Source organism: Capsaspora owczarzaki (assembly GCF_000151315.2).
Source record: "Capsaspora owczarzaki ATCC 30864 unplaced genomic scaffold supercont2.6, whole genome shotgun sequence".
NCBI classification, from domain to species: domain Eukaryota; class Filasterea; order Ministeriida; family Capsasporidae; genus Capsaspora; species Capsaspora owczarzaki.
The window spans coordinates 828,565-842,935 of NW_011887297.1; the positions used below are offsets into that span (position 1 = coordinate 828,565).

Below are 14,371 nucleotides of genomic sequence, written 5' to 3' on the forward strand. Positions count from 1 at the left end.
GCTCATTTTTTATTTTTCTTCAGCCAAACCTTTCATCTTCGAATGTCGTCCATTTTGCGAGAACTGTCCCATCCGCAGCAACCCCCGCAAACGCCTCAGCATGCTCACAGCGAGAAGAAGATCTCTCCAGCTGCACTCGAGCGCTGCCAAAAGGAGCAGGTTGAGCACTTGCTCCTCAACCGACTGATTCAGCAGCTGGACGTGCCCGAACTGAACGCGCTCGCCTCGACCGCCACACCCGCCACCCCAGTCAAGAGCACGCCGAGCAAATCTGCCGCGTCGGGTGCATTCGCGCCCATGACTCCGAGCACCATGTCCAGGATTACAGCGTCTGCCAGTCGACTCTTTGGCATCGAGAAGAGTAAGTGTTTGTAGTCGAGGTTGAATGAGACTGAAACAGCATTGTTCGCAAAAGCGGTGCGCCCCTGTCGTGCCGAGGCCACTCGGCCAGAGCACGATGATTGGACCACTGTGCATGCATGCATGCAGTACTCAAACCCAGCAAGATGAGCTTGGTTCCAATGGGCGAAGAGCGAAGGCAGTCGACAGCATTGATTCAAACATTCCAAACAGGTTTGAAACCGTTTCAAAAAAACAAAAAAACGATCCGTTTTGAAAAATAAGAATCGATAGTCGTTTTGAATGACCATCGTTTGCAGCATGACAAAGCATGCACTGCTCTTATGTATTGGGTACTTTCGTGGTGATACGGTGCGAATGTTAATTCAACTCACTTTCAACGTTTCGCGCTGGTTTTTTTTTTTTCATTTTGTTTTTCTGTGTCTTTGCTGTTTTGATGTGCAACCAGTCACACGCAGATTCTTTGGATCGCCGCTGGCTTCGGTCGCTGCTCAGGGTATGCCGCTGGTGCTCGAGTCCATGATGGAGTTTCTCTCTGAGCGTAAGGCCCAAACGCGGAAAAGCAGCAGCGTTTTTGATTGGGGCTGCATCGCTGCCGTAACGCTCTGCCACTCATGCCAAACTGCCACATCTGTGCTTCAATGTTGGCAGATCTCGACGAGGAAGGAATCTTCCGCCGCAGCGGCGTCGCGAGCCGCATCAAGGTGCTCATGAAGGTCATGGAGGAGTGCTACAATGACAACCTGCCGCTCGAGCTCCATTCCGCCGCCTGGCTCAAGTCGTATGGTCTTGATGTGCTGAATGTGCACGACGTTACTGGTGCATTCAAAGCCTTCTTCCAGCAGCTGCCAGAGCCCGTTCTGACCTTTAGGCTCTTTGTTTACATTGAGCAGATCGCCAGTACGTCCTCGGCGCTTATTGTGTTGCTTGAGAAGATTTGTCTGGGGGAATTGCTCGTACAAGTGGGCACCTCACATGAATGGCTTTGAATCCAAACAGAGCAATTCGAGTCGCTGTCCATCCAGCGTCGCACGTATGCACTGCAGATTGTGTGCGCTCTGTTGCACCCCTCCCACGCGACGGTACTGCATTCGCTTCTGTCCTTCTTGAAGAAGGTTGCTTCCCACTCGGACTCGAACAAGATGCAAATCAGCAATCTTGCGAAAATGTTTGAGCCGAATCTCCTGCGCTCGTCGGACGACGACTTTATTCAGCCCGGCAGCAGCATCAACATTACCAATCGCGTCGATGCCATTGAGCGATCGGAGCGGCGTGCTCGACTTGTCGAATTTCTCATTGAACAGCACGAGGTCTTGTTCGAGGTAAGTTTTACAAAACCACATTGATGTCGTGACGAGCAGGAGGATTCGAAGAGCGTCTGATGTTGTTTGGATTGGGTTTGTGTTGTTGTTTCTTTCCGAATCGGCTTTTGTGTAAATCTTTTATTGCGATAGACACCGGACGAGCTCAAGAACGAAATTGACCAGGTCAAACAAAACGTGGAGCAGCACAACGGCGACTACGTCCCTGCGCCCACGGCTGTGTTTGCTGTCATGTCAGATTCCCAAACCGCCGTCAAGACAAGGATTGAAAGCACCAATCAAGAGATGGACAAGCTCTTGGATTTGATCCTCAACAATCCCAACTTGTCCGAGAAGGAAAAGAAGAAGATGTTCAAGCGAGTAAGTTTTTGTGTCGGCGTTGTGTCCTGAACGGTGTTTTGTGTGTGCGCGTGTGTGTGTGTTGAGGATTTGGGGGAAGAGGTGATTCGAGTAGTGATGAAGGTAAACTCACGGAAGTCCCAACTCGTCTCTTTGACCCCTTGCTATGTAGCACGAGAAGGCCAGGAAGCAGCAGCAGCTGCAAGACCAGGAGAACTGAACGAAGCGCGTTGTTTTCTTCTGAAGTCGAAGAAGACACGACCCCTTTGTGCCACGCTTCCGAGAGGCGTGTTGAAATTTTTATATACTATCCCGATCATTAAATTTCGACCCCCCCTCTTTTTTTCACTTTTTCGCCCTCCCTGGGACCTGTGTTGCTTTCCGTCTCGCCCGCGGAATGTTCATTCATGGTACGGTGTACCAGACACATTTTAGAAGTGAAGCAGCGGGCTGGGAGTTAAGATTCGAAGCGAGAACAGACAAAAATGAAACTCAAAAAAACAGAAAAAGAGCGGATTTTTTGCCCAATTTTCACAAAGCATTACATGGCACACAAACAACGTGTCGCAGCGCCTTCGCTCCACTTCAGTACTTGGTATAACCACCATTGGCATCTATCACAGCTTGAATGCGGCGCGGCATCGATGAAATGAGATCGCGGCAGACCTCTGGCGTGAGCACTTCTTCGTAGACCGCTTGGAAGCGTTCCCACAACGCGGCCTTGCTCTTGATCTCCCTCTCCTGGTAGATCTTGTTCTTGACCATGTTCCACGCATTTTCGATGGGGTTGAGGTCGGGAGAGTTCGCAGGCCAGTCCAGGACGGTGATCTGATTGGTTTCGAACCACTTCGCCACATCTTTTCTTTTGTGACAAGGGGCATTGTCATGCATGAAAATCATCTCGTTTTTGTTGTTCCACACGCGAATGCTTGCTAGCAACTCGCTCTCCAAAACTGAGAGGTAGGTGTCGCCGTTCATGACGTCGCCGACCTCGCAGAAAAGCGAAATTCCGAAACGAGAGATGGCGCCCCAAACATTGATATGGCCACCGCCGAACTTGACCGTGCCCTGCACGCATCGATCGGTCAACGTTTCGCCAACCAGACGCCATACACGACCACCGTTGTTGTTCCTGTAGAGATAGAGAGCAGTCTCGTCGGAGAAGACGACCCTCAGCCAGTCATCGACGGTCCAATGCTGATGAGCGAGTGCAAAGGCCAAGCGTCGCTCTTTGTGTGTCTCTTTCAAGAGGGCTTTTTTGACCTTCGCTCCGCTGACAAGTCCTGCACCATGCAGCACCCTTCTTATCGTGCATGGAGAGACACGAACTTTGGACAATGTGCGCATAGTGGCGGCCACTTCGGGTGCGGTGTCGGACTCATCGAGGAGGATCTGTGCTACAATGTTGTTGCGGTGAAATGACTTGAGCTTGCTGGGGCGACCGGGGCGGGGGCTGTCGCTCGTCGTCGCCCTTCCCGAGAAACGTTGGGTGATGCTGATCACTGTAGAACGTGGGAGGTGAAGCTGGGTGGCGATCTTGTTGTAGGAGAGGCCAGCATTTCGCAACGCGAGCACTTGACCGCGGACGACCTCCCTGGGCATCTTGTCCAGCACGGGCAGCGGTCTTTTTGGTGAAGTTGGACGCAGCCATACCGGGGGCTGTCTGGGAGCCACGCGGGACGTGGACTGACTGCGTGTGCGAGTCATGCGCACAAAAAGACTGAACCCAAACCAAAATTTGGGCGGGAAAAGTGAATTTTTTGAGTTTCCTTATATTTTTTATTTTGCTCGCCGCTGCTCTGATATGACTCACAACCCCCGCTCCCGGTGTTCATCAGACGTTCGGTACACCGTACCATGAATGAACATTCCGCGGGCGAGACGGAAAGCAACACAGGTCCCAGGGAGGGCGAAAAAGTGAAAAAAAGAGGGGGGGTCGAAATTTAATGATCGGGATAGTATGAGTCAAGAGTTGTTGAAACGCCGGGAACAGCGGCGATGTTGAATTTTTGTATGAACAGTACAGCAGAGATTTCCTTCACTTTGTACCAGAGGGTCGATTCTCAGACTCTGAGTTCAATTTTACGTAGGATTTTGGACTTTCTTTTTTCTGGCTCAACCTCCTACTCTATTTTTTTTTTTTTTTTTTTTTTTTTTTTTTTTTTTTTTTTTTTGGGTTTTGCGAAATTATGACTCTGTCCGACACGACTGTCGTCAAGTCTCCCGAAGATGACCGCGAGTATCGCTACATTGAACTCGGCAATGAACTTCGTGTAAATTCACCAGGTGTTGTTGTAGAGAGCGAGAGAGAGAGACCGAGTGCAATGCGAGCAGAAGGAAGCGAGAAACGCTTGGTTCTTTGACAATTTTCCACCGAACCTCCGTTGTTGTTGACGGATTGACTCATCGCTGAAACAACGACATTGTAGGCCGTCGTTGTGTCTGACATGCGTGCGGAGAAGGGCGCAGCGGCGTTGGATGTCTATGCCGGGCACATGAGCGAGCCCGACGCGCTGCCTGGTCTGGCTCACTTTCTGGAACACTTGCTCTTCATGGGCACTGAGCGCTACCCGCTCGAGAACGAGTACCACGCCTTCCTCTCCGAGCATGGCGGCATGTCCAACGCGTACACGTCCGCCGACCACACCGTCTACTTTTTCGACGTGGCGGCAGCACACTTTGACGCAGCGGTCGACCGCTTTGCTCAGTTCTTTATCGCGCCGCTGTTCAGCGCCAACGCCACCGAGAAGGAGCTCAATGCGGTCAATTCCGAGCACGAGAAGAATGTCAAGGTAACGCAAAAAGGAGCAGCGGACCAGATTGGTGTCCTTGCTCGGGTTGGCGATGGTTTGCATTTTGCCACTCTGTTCTGATTGGAAGGGTGGGATTTTCGCTTTGTTTGGCTGGATTTCACTCCACCATCACTTCATCACTTGCTGATTGCACTCAACAACAATTCCTCGCATCAATGGCTCCTTTTACTAGTCGGATGCGTGGCGGAATTTCCAGCTGGAAAAGTTCACGTCTCGACCTGGACATCCGTTCGCCAAGTTTGGCACCGGCAACCACGAAACGCTGGCAACTCGGCCAGAAGCTGCTGGCGTTAACGTGCGCGAAGCACTGCTCAAGTTTCACGAAGACTTTTACTCGTCCAATTTGATGACGCTTTCCCTGGTTGGGCCGTACTCGCTTGATGTGCTCACCGAGCTGGTCACGTCCAAGTTTTCCGCCGTGAAGAACAAAAAGTTGGCAATCCCGCGCTTCGACACGCATCCCTACGGTCCGGAGCAGGTCGGCGAGCAGCTGTATGTGGTTCCCGTCAAGGATCTCCGCTACCTGCAGCTGCTCTTCCCTCTTCCGAGCCAGCTGGAACACAGTGCCTCCCACCCCACGTCGTACATGTCCCATCTCATCGGCCACGAAGGGACGAATAGTATTCTGTCCTATCTCAAGGTACCAAGTCGAGTTTGTGGGACTGGGGTTGTCGGGCTTTGTTTTGTTTTGTTTTTGTTTGTTTTTTTTTTCGATGGTTTTCTCACCATTTTCATGCCCTCTGCTACTTGTTTGCTTGGTTTGTTTGCATTGTCAGGAATGCGCTCTTGCCAATGGCTTGTCGGCCGGATTGGTCAACAGTCACAACGGATTTAGCTTCTTTTCCATCCACATTGAGCTGACGGAAAAGGGTCTCACTGCGACCGATGACGTCGTGATGGCCGTGTTCCAGTACATTGCAATGATGCGCGCGCGAGGCCCCCAGGAGCACATTTTCCAAGAATGCAAGGCTCTCGGAGATCTTGCTTTCCGCTTCAAGGACCGCCAGCCGCCCATGGGCGCTGCATCGGCGATTGCAAACAACCTGCATCTCTATGCTCCCTCGCGCGTTCTTTCCGGCCACGACACTTACGCTGCGTTTGATCCCGTCTTGATTTCGACGCTTACCGATCTTCTCACTCCGCAAAATCTCCGGTAACATTGCACTAATTTTTTTTTGTTTTTTTGGTTCGTGGAAGCTTTTTGGATCAAATTCCCGTTTTGACTGTCGCTGCTCTGACTTGACCAGGCTGATTCTCACTTCCCAAACTCTCGAAAATGTGGCCGACCAAACCCTCGAATTCTACGGTGCTCGATACAAGCGAGAACGAATTCCGGAAGCCAAGTTGAAGGTAAACTGAACTAGCATGCAAAGCTTTCCTGTTGCCCTTGCTTGGTATACAAAGGATTGTTTTCTGCGTTTCGTGATCACTCAACCCCTCTTCATTGTCAAACCTAGGCATGGAGCTTGGCTACGTGCCATCCGCAACTGCAGCTGCCTCTCCCCAACGACTTTGTGCCGACCGATTTCGAGCTCCGGGCGCGACCAAACGAGGTATCCGCCGCCACGATGCGATTTATTATCAAAGCTTATTGCAGGATTTGAGCGTGATTTCTCACTCTCTTGTGTGGTTGGCCGTGCAGCCCCAGCCATTCCCCGTCATCATTCAAGACTCTGCGTTGTCTCGCGTCTGGCACAAGCAAGATGCAGAATTCCTCCTCCCCAAGACGTGGGTGAGCTTCCAGTTGACGAGGTATGTTTAACTTTGATATTCTTTTGTCTGGTTGTTGACTTTCACCCACTCTGTTTGCTGCTTTGCGTCATCTTCCAGCCCACTATCTTATGTCGACCCGTTGCATGCTGTCCTGAGTCGTCTGTTTTGCGATTTGCTTCGCGACGCCCTCAACGAGTTTGCATACCACGCCGAGATTGCTGGTCTTGACTATGCCATTGTGACGGATTTCTGCGGATTGATTATTCGAGTGGATGGCTATTCGCACCAGCTCCCACTCCTCGTCGAGCGCATCTTCGATCGGCTGGGGTCGTTCAAAACCAACGCCAATCGGTTTGAGGAAGTCAAGGATGCAGTAAGTTTTTTTGTCGTACCACGATTTTTTTTTGTTTTCTTGCCTGGTTCTGTTGACTCACCCGTCTCACCGCAGTACACACGCGAGCTCAAGAACTTTTCTGCCGAGCAGCCCAGCAGTCAAGTGACCTACCTCTCTTCGTTTTTGCTCAGCGAGCGTATTTGGAACCATGAGCAAAAGCTCGCAGAGCTGGAACGTGAGTTGCCCTGACTGCTCTCACACCTCTTTCCGTTGTTTGAATGAGTGCGCCGTCTTGCCTCGCGTCATCTGACTTTTTTTCCCGTTTGTTTGGGATCCTTCTTGATATGGTGCAGATGTTACTTTGGAGCGACTGGATGCGTTCGTGCCGCAGCTCTTGTCTCGCATCCATCTTGAGTCCCTGATTGTCGGCAACATTACCGCAGAACAAGCGAATGCTTTATCGGACACTGTGGTTGCCGCTCTCAAGCGACACCAAAACGTTTCCTCTTTGCTTCCGATGGAGCGGCTGAAGGGGCGCTGCCACGTTGTGCCGAAAGGTAATTTTGCCTTTTTTTTTGGTTCAAGGCGAAATTTGGTTTTAACGATGGACATGCGACGCGTTTTTTTTCTTTTTTGGCAATGTAGGCAAGACTTTTCTCTATTCAAGCCAGAACGCCATCCGCGACATCTCTGCTGTCGAAAACTACTACCAGGTGAGCGTTGGTGTTGACAACCAACGAACGACGAGGCGCGATTTCGTGGTAGCCTGTTCCCACCCATCGCCCTTACATTTCTTGATCTGTCGACTTTTTGTGCAGATTGGCCTCGAGGAGGTGCCCAAGAATGCAACGCTCTCGCTGCTCTGCCAAATCCTCGCCGAGCCGTGCTTCAACCAGCTGCGCACCAAGGAGCAGCTTGGCTATATTGTCGGGTCTGGCATCAAGCACCAATACGGTAGGATGCCGACATTTTCCTTGTATGTTTCGTTTGCATCGACGCTGAAGAGTGCATGTTTTTTTTTCTTTTGTTTTGTTTGCTGACAGGCGTTCATGGTGCTCGCGTTGTGGTCCAATCGAGCCGTCATCCAACATTTGTCGACCATCGCATTGAAGCGTTCTTGCTCCATTTTGGCGTATGTTCAGTGATGTCCTTTTTGTGGTTGAACGGGTTGGTTTTGCTTGCCTTTGCTTTTGCTCACCTTGTTCTCTTTCTTCTTTTTCTTCTGCAACGGCCTTCTTCAGAAACTGCTCCAATCCATGCCCCAGGAAGATTTCAACGCTCACGTCGAAGCAACCATTGCCAAAAAATTGGTCAAGGACAAATCTTTGCGCCAAGCGGCCACACGCGCCTGGGCTGAAATTGCTGCGCAAATGTACAACTTCAACCGCGGTATGTCAAAACAGAGAGTGGATGAGTCGTGAAAAAATAACGACGATTGTGCCACTAACGCATCATCTGTGGATGCTTTTTGGTGTTGGCATTGCAGTTGATCAGGAAGTCGCAGTGCTGCGCGCCATCACGCAATCCGAGCTGATTGGGTTTTTCGAACGCCACTTTTCTTCCGCCAGTCCCCTCCGTCGCAAAGTTTCGACGCAAGTTGTCGGCACAGCCGCTGCCGGCATGGCCCCGGATGCAGTTGTGGCTGAAATTGCCAAAGATGTCGCAGATTCCGCCGACCCATCGCTTGTGCCCTCTCCTCAGCTCGCGACGCCTCCGATCCACATCCAAGACGTGGTTGCGTTCAAGCGGACCATGTCTCTGTACCCGCTCAAATTCGAGCCCCTGTCGTCGAAGCTCTGAACTCTGTGAACGGCGGCTGTTTCTCGCGCTGATTCTCGCGCTGATGCACATTTGACTCAAATACAACGATTACAAAAATATACAGTAAACAGACAGGCGTGTGTACTTTTTTTTACTCTGCTAGTCTGCTCGCTGTGGTCGACGCTTCCGCAGCTCGGCTGGCGATGCGATGCTTGTCGTGGCCGGCTCGGTGGAGTCTGTCTGAGTCGCTGCGGGCGACGTATGTGCATCATCTGCCGCCGCGGGCGACGTCGACTCGGCCTCACTCGGCGACGAGCTCGGCTGCTGTTCTGACTTGATCTTGTCGTGATACGCATTGCGGCGATCGCGCTGCCGCTCCGGGTCCCAAGACGCGCCAAAGACGGGTTCGGCAGGCTCGGATTCAGACTCTGCTCCGGCCGCGCCGCTCGACGGCACCACGCTTGACTTAGCATCAGCAGTAGTGTTAGAAGCAGACAGCGTTGAAGCAGTGCCAGTCGTCCTGGCGGCCCTGGTCATGCGGCGCTGCAGTTCGAGCATTCGCTGGGCTTTGATCTTGTTCTTCTCCCAGTTCCATACGAATGGACCCGCAAACAAGACCACTGCGATAAAAATAAAGTAGAAGAAGTCGAGGCCCAGCGCATACACAATGGCAAACGATGTGAGTGACACGAGGCGGATCAGCGTGCCCTGGCTGAATGTATCCATTGTTTGTTTTTGTTGTGCTTGTCTCAGAAGCTCAGAAAGGGATAAGAAGAGGAGTGCAAAAAAGAAAAAGGAGGGGGGAAATGCTGAAATTTGGCATGTCGGTCGAACATTCGCTGAGAGTGCCTTTTCCTGCTGTGAGCATGAGATTGTGAAACAACAGGTTGAAAATGTACGAACGATTCGTAGATCTATCTGCTTGACAGACTTCATCCAACTCCGCTCAAAAGAACTGCACTGCCGCTTTGTTCGTCAGCTGCTCAACCGTGGACAAGATACGACACTGCATTGTGATCATCAAGTCACCAACAAGCAAAAGCGAGGTTTTTTGTTCTTGTTTTTTTTTTCCAAAGAAAGACATCATCGCGCATTAAACCACCGGGTATTGGTGTTGTCAGTTGATCCGCGTGCATACTTGAGCAACAGGGCATCAGCCGTCTCCTTGGGAGTCGTAAGATCACTGCAGCACAGACAAATTCTTCCATCAGCAAAAAAAGTCCAAACCAAAGAAATCCCCCTCCCCGGCCTCCAAGGCTCGCTTACTTGACATAGGGTAAGATATCTGCATGGGTCCAACGCGGTCGCATCTTGAACAGCGAAGAAAACCTCGCGGCGGGGTCGGTCGGCAATTCTTGCGCGTTAAAGTACGAGATGAAACGCTGCTGTCCTTGCCCCTCATGAAGAGCAAGGCCCTGAATAATGTCACAAAGAATGAAGAATGAGCGACGTCCAAACATGTGCAAACCAAACAAAACAATCTGCCGCGCCCTTCTTGACATTCTACAGTACCTGCAACAGGGCGAGCTCCACCACAAATTCGGGCGGGACGATTGATTGCCATGCCTCCATAAACTCGTCGAATTGCCATCGCTGAAATTGGCGACATTTTCAGTAGTAGGAGGGGTGGTGTGACAAACATTCAGTTTCAAATGCGTTCAGTCAAAACGGGCCGAATTGGTGCTGCCAGACATAACAAGACAACGAAAGAACTTCTCACCTTTCCTTGCTTGAGCAAGTACAAGGCGCAGAGTCGGCAGATTTTGTCTGCAGACATCTCAAAGTAGCGCTCGGTCGCGCTGCCGGACTCGTTGGCCTCTGAAAATTTGCGCGCCAGGACGAACAACAACGAATCAATCTGCCGTCAGCAAGACCGTACCGCAAACTGCAAAGCCAAACTGCAACGAGCCCGGAACATCGCGATGATATTTACCAGATTCGGTCGGTAACTCTCGGCCGTTGGTTCTCAAGCAATGCTCCACAACGTCCCGCGAAATACCATGCGGCTCCAGATCTTGTGCGGATAGCTCCAATGGCACTTTGCGGTAGGACCAGTCGTGCTCAGTGATCGTTTTCAGTATCAGGTCGAGAACGAGATGCGCGTATGCAAAGTCCATGGCACGCCATTTTCCTACACAACATGAAGGTTTATAATCTGGAGTGAGCGTTTTTTTCAGGTCCTTTTTCGTTTCACTAAGAAATCTGCTTGCGATGCCGTCGCAGCCATACACACTGCCTATCGGCCACATCCAACCTCAGGGGGATGGAAGCAAACACGACCGACAAAATCTTACCGTGAATTAACAAGGCGCTCGATTGCTCAAGTGCTCGAACAATCTCCTGCTCGCTTGCCTGTACTCGATTGCAAATCTCTTCCAACGAGTACTATTGTGGAAGCGCCGGACGAGTGAGTCCCTCCTGCAGCATAGCAAAACGTCCAGCCAGTCGAGATGACAAACTATTACCTTGCCAGCAGGGTTGGAATCCTCCTGATCTTCCCCGGCATATCTTCGTTCGTTTATCAGCGCATCCAGCTGATCCAATCGCGGTTTGCACGGGAGAGCCTCCAGGTATTCGTGGCACGAAGCGAGAATCGGCAGCGAGGAGGCGACTTCAAACGCGGCTGCTGCTGCCTCTTCTCCGTCGATCGCCATCGGTGAAGCATCGTTGTCTTGGTTGTCTTGGCTTGGCGAGGTGACGTACTTTTGGACGCGTGGCATTGCTACAAGGAGCGTGTTGGACGTTCCCGCCTGCTTGATCGCGAACGACTGGGTTGCTGTGGCCAGCACGGCGTCTTGGTCGGGGGCGCCCTTGATGCAGAGTCTGCGACATTCATTCAAATGAAATTGTTTCAAAGAGAGTTAGGCAATCCGCTGGTCAGGCTGTAGCTGAGCGCAATGCGCTGTCAATTTTTTTGGCGGGAAAACAAAACTTACGAATCGCCTCGCTTGAGCGCCTGCAGCACATCGTCGTGCAGCTCAAGTAGCCGAAAGGTCTTGTTGTTTTGCACATTGTCTCCATACACCAATGGAGTCGGCTCGCTGAGGGGTATTTGCGCATTGGCCTGTGTCATCCTGAGGGTTGGACTTTTTTGGCGGGAATGGACTGGCCGATCTCTTCGTGCAGATTCAGATGGACAACGCACCCAAACCGTAAGCGGAATTCAAATGTTTATTTGACGAGCAAGAAGCATGAAACACACAGCAGCCACATCCAATTTTTTTTTTCCCCTTCTGAACGAGTTTGCACAAACACTTTTCGTGGCCAAACAAGTTCATCGAAAAAAAAAAAAAAAGAATCGGCGAGCTGGTTGGTTATTGGTTTGCAAGTCCAAGATCGATCAAGTGTCGTGTCAGACACCAAAGAAGAGAAGTGAAAACTTCAAAGGAAAAAAAAATTAGTCAAAGATCGGTCAAAAAAAAAATCGAAAGAAAAACAACCAGACGAAACAAAAAATGATCAAGTCGTGAGATTCGGCTCGGTCATGGGATCCGAGGAAAGGGAGTGCTTGAAAAACTCGTAAACAAGCCATGAAACGGCAGTCGAGGGCATTTGGAAGATGACGCGGGGCCGCAAACCCATCAGAAAACCCTTGAGGCCGTGCGTGGCGTAGATTGTTCGGATTGCTTCGGAAACGCCCTTGACATTCACCGACCGATCTGCAACGACTGGCGGTACTGCGCTCGAGGTCGAGGAAGCAACGCCCGAGGTGTGCAGTTGGCTGTGTAGCAGTGGCAGCCCAGCGCCCGACGCGCCTGCGTGGGCGTGGGCGAGCGGGAAGACTTGCAGCTGGCTCACGAGTCGTGATGCTTGCGATGCGGAAGAGGAAGTGGTTGCAGCAGAGGCGCCTATTGAGGACGAGGATGCTGCTGTGGATACTTGGGATGCTAGTGATGAGGGTGTGGCAGTGTGGATGGCGCGAGTGGACGTCGAAGATTGGCCAGTAAAGTTTTGTGCCGACGATGATGCTGATGCGGATGCGGAAGCTGTTGCTGAGGCCGCAGATTGAATATTGGAATTATTGCCGGACGACGAGACGGCGGTAACCTCCTGCGTGTTCAGCAGTGTTTTCACGACGTCCAGTGGCGTTGTGATGGCAGCAGCAATTGCACCGGCACCTGCGCCGGCCACAACGTGCGAAAATGGATCGTATCGGCCAGAGGGATTAAGAACCGAGCAAAAGTACTCGTACGCCACAAAATGGCACGTCTGGAAGGGGATGTTCATGGCGATCTGTGTTGAGAGGCTTCGGTAAAAAGCACTCGGACCCTCGGTACGGTAAATATGCTTGAAGCAGTCTCGTGCTCGCTTGAACGGGCTGCCTTCCATCTGTAGTCGCTGCTTGATGACTGGAGGTGATGCCAAGAAGAATCGATCAAGGTGAGTTGCGAATGTGGAAACCAAAAAAAAAAAAAAAAAAATCAACCTACCGTCAAATGGATTCATAAAGGTATCATGAACTAGAGTGGCAACGACGGCCGCGCCCGCTACTCAGAGTTGAATAGTACCAGAAGGGCAGTGAGTTGGCATTCGAACAAAAAAAGGCGGCGCAATCGGTTCCTTGAACGACTTGACTTACCAGCCACGAAGGGCGACGGTGATGTGCCCGGGATTTGGTGAGTCGGAGCGAACGCGAGCTTGCACTTCTCGTAGGTGGCAAAGTACAGCGCGTGCGCTGGGCCTGCTCCCATTGCGACCATGCTCATTCCGCGCACAGACGCGCCTGCGCCCTCCAATCGTGTGAGATTCCTCAGCGCCCGCAGCACCGACGTATTGCTACTTCCCTCGCCGCTCTTGAGACTCTGCATTCGCGTCTGTGAACAGAGCAAGAGGTCAAAGCCAAAGCAGCAAAAAGAGTGAGTGAGTGAGCAGAATGGCTCAACGTTTGCGTTTTTTTTTTTTTTGTTCGCCTCGACGTGAGTCAGCGAGTCCGCCAGCTTGTTCGTCGTGTCCCTGGCTCTGCGTGTGACTGTTGCATTGTCGCGCAGATGTCTTCGGGTGTGGTTTGTGACAGTGCGGCCGATCGCTGCTCATCATCAACAGCACCAACCAGCAGCGAGCGAGCAGCGTGGCCCTTTTTGACGATGCTTTTTTTTTTTTTTTTTTTTTTTTTTGGCTGGGAGATGCATTGAGAATCAACAACTTTTTTTTTTTTTTTTTTTGTTCCGCCTTCGGCTTCGGCTTCGGCTGCTTCTGGTTGAGATCGCCGTCGTCGAAAGGTAAGGGGACCGCGCTTTTGCCCGTGACGACATCAACAAGAAGCTGCGGTGGCGGCGGAGTTTCTACCTTGACGACATCGACGGGGTACATGAAGCAGTGCTCGGCAGTGCCAGCGAGCGCGCCAGCCAGCATGTGAACGGCCACATGCGACGAGTCGGGTAGCGCCTCGTAGTCGACCTCGACCGCAGCGCTCTGGGTCTGTGCGTTGTCTTGGCTTGGTGGTTGAGCGTAACCTTGAGCTGCCCCTTGATGGTGCGCAGGCGTAGCGGACGCTGCACGGCTGCTGCTGCTGCTGCTGCTGCTCATGCTGAAAAACGACACGGAACCAGGAAAAAGATCAAAAAAAAAAAAAACGGACTGCAGAATGTATTGAAGATTGAAGATTGGATTAGTAGGTTTAGTTAAATGGAAGATATAGTATGGTGATACAGAGGGACACCCACACGCACACAAGAGGTGCGGCAAGAGAAGGCGGAGAACAAACTAGCGAAAAAAACGAAACAAAAAAA

General features: G+C 51.5%; 5 protein-coding genes across 5 annotated transcripts; 2 read left to right on the forward strand and 3 right to left on the reverse strand.

Annotated features, from left to right (window-relative positions):
- Window positions 1-22: 22 nt before the first annotated feature.
- CAOG_04238 (hypothetical protein) lies at window positions 23-2,358 on the forward strand. The gene is made up of 6 exons (XM_004348013.2): window positions 23-361; window positions 809-901; window positions 1,012-1,260; window positions 1,360-1,682; window positions 1,815-2,042; window positions 2,194-2,358. Exons 1-6 carry the CDS (start codon window positions 43-45, stop codon window positions 2,239-2,241), a joined length of 1,260 nt encoding a protein of 419 aa, XP_004348063.1. The 5' UTR covers window positions 23-42; the 3' UTR covers window positions 2,242-2,358.
- A 1,816-nt stretch (window positions 2,359-4,174) lies between these two features.
- Window positions 4,175-8,774, forward strand: CAOG_04239 (insulin degrading enzyme). Its single transcript, XM_004348014.2, has 15 exons — window positions 4,175-4,294; window positions 4,451-4,813; window positions 5,007-5,474; window positions 5,611-5,987; window positions 6,082-6,184; window positions 6,292-6,387; window positions 6,477-6,586; window positions 6,665-6,920; window positions 6,996-7,116; window positions 7,235-7,438; window positions 7,527-7,594; window positions 7,700-7,835; window positions 7,925-8,013; window positions 8,123-8,270; window positions 8,368-8,774. Exons 1-15 carry the CDS (start codon window positions 4,211-4,213, stop codon window positions 8,679-8,681), a joined length of 2,937 nt encoding a protein of 978 aa, XP_004348064.1. The 5' UTR covers window positions 4,175-4,210; the 3' UTR covers window positions 8,682-8,774.
- On the reverse strand, window positions 8,723-9,449 carry CAOG_04240 (hypothetical protein). The gene has a single exon (XM_004348015.2). It carries the CDS (start codon window positions 9,366-9,368, stop codon window positions 8,802-8,804), a length of 567 nt encoding a protein of 188 aa, XP_004348065.1. The 5' UTR covers window positions 9,369-9,449; the 3' UTR covers window positions 8,723-8,801.
- A 253-nt stretch (window positions 9,450-9,702) lies between these two features.
- CAOG_04241 (hypothetical protein) lies at window positions 9,703-11,715 on the reverse strand (the record flags this gene model as incomplete). Its single annotated transcript, XM_004348016.2, has 8 exons — window positions 9,703-9,825; window positions 9,909-10,057; window positions 10,155-10,235; window positions 10,363-10,460; window positions 10,576-10,773; window positions 10,937-11,027; window positions 11,108-11,465; window positions 11,579-11,715. 8 exons carry the CDS (start codon window positions 11,713-11,715, stop codon window positions 9,726-9,728), a joined length of 1,212 nt encoding a protein of 403 aa, XP_004348066.2. The 3' UTR covers window positions 9,703-9,725.
- Window positions 11,716-11,798: 83 nt separating this feature from the next.
- CAOG_04242 (carrier protein) lies at window positions 11,799-14,230 on the reverse strand. Its single transcript, XM_004348017.2, has 4 exons — window positions 13,929-14,230; window positions 13,222-13,456; window positions 13,073-13,129; window positions 11,799-12,991 (listed from the first exon to the last, which is right to left on the reverse strand). Exons 1-4 carry the CDS (start codon window positions 14,166-14,168, stop codon window positions 12,102-12,104), a joined length of 1,422 nt encoding a protein of 473 aa, XP_004348067.1. The 5' UTR covers window positions 14,169-14,230; the 3' UTR covers window positions 11,799-12,101.
- Between the last annotated feature and the right edge of the window lie 141 nt (window positions 14,231-14,371).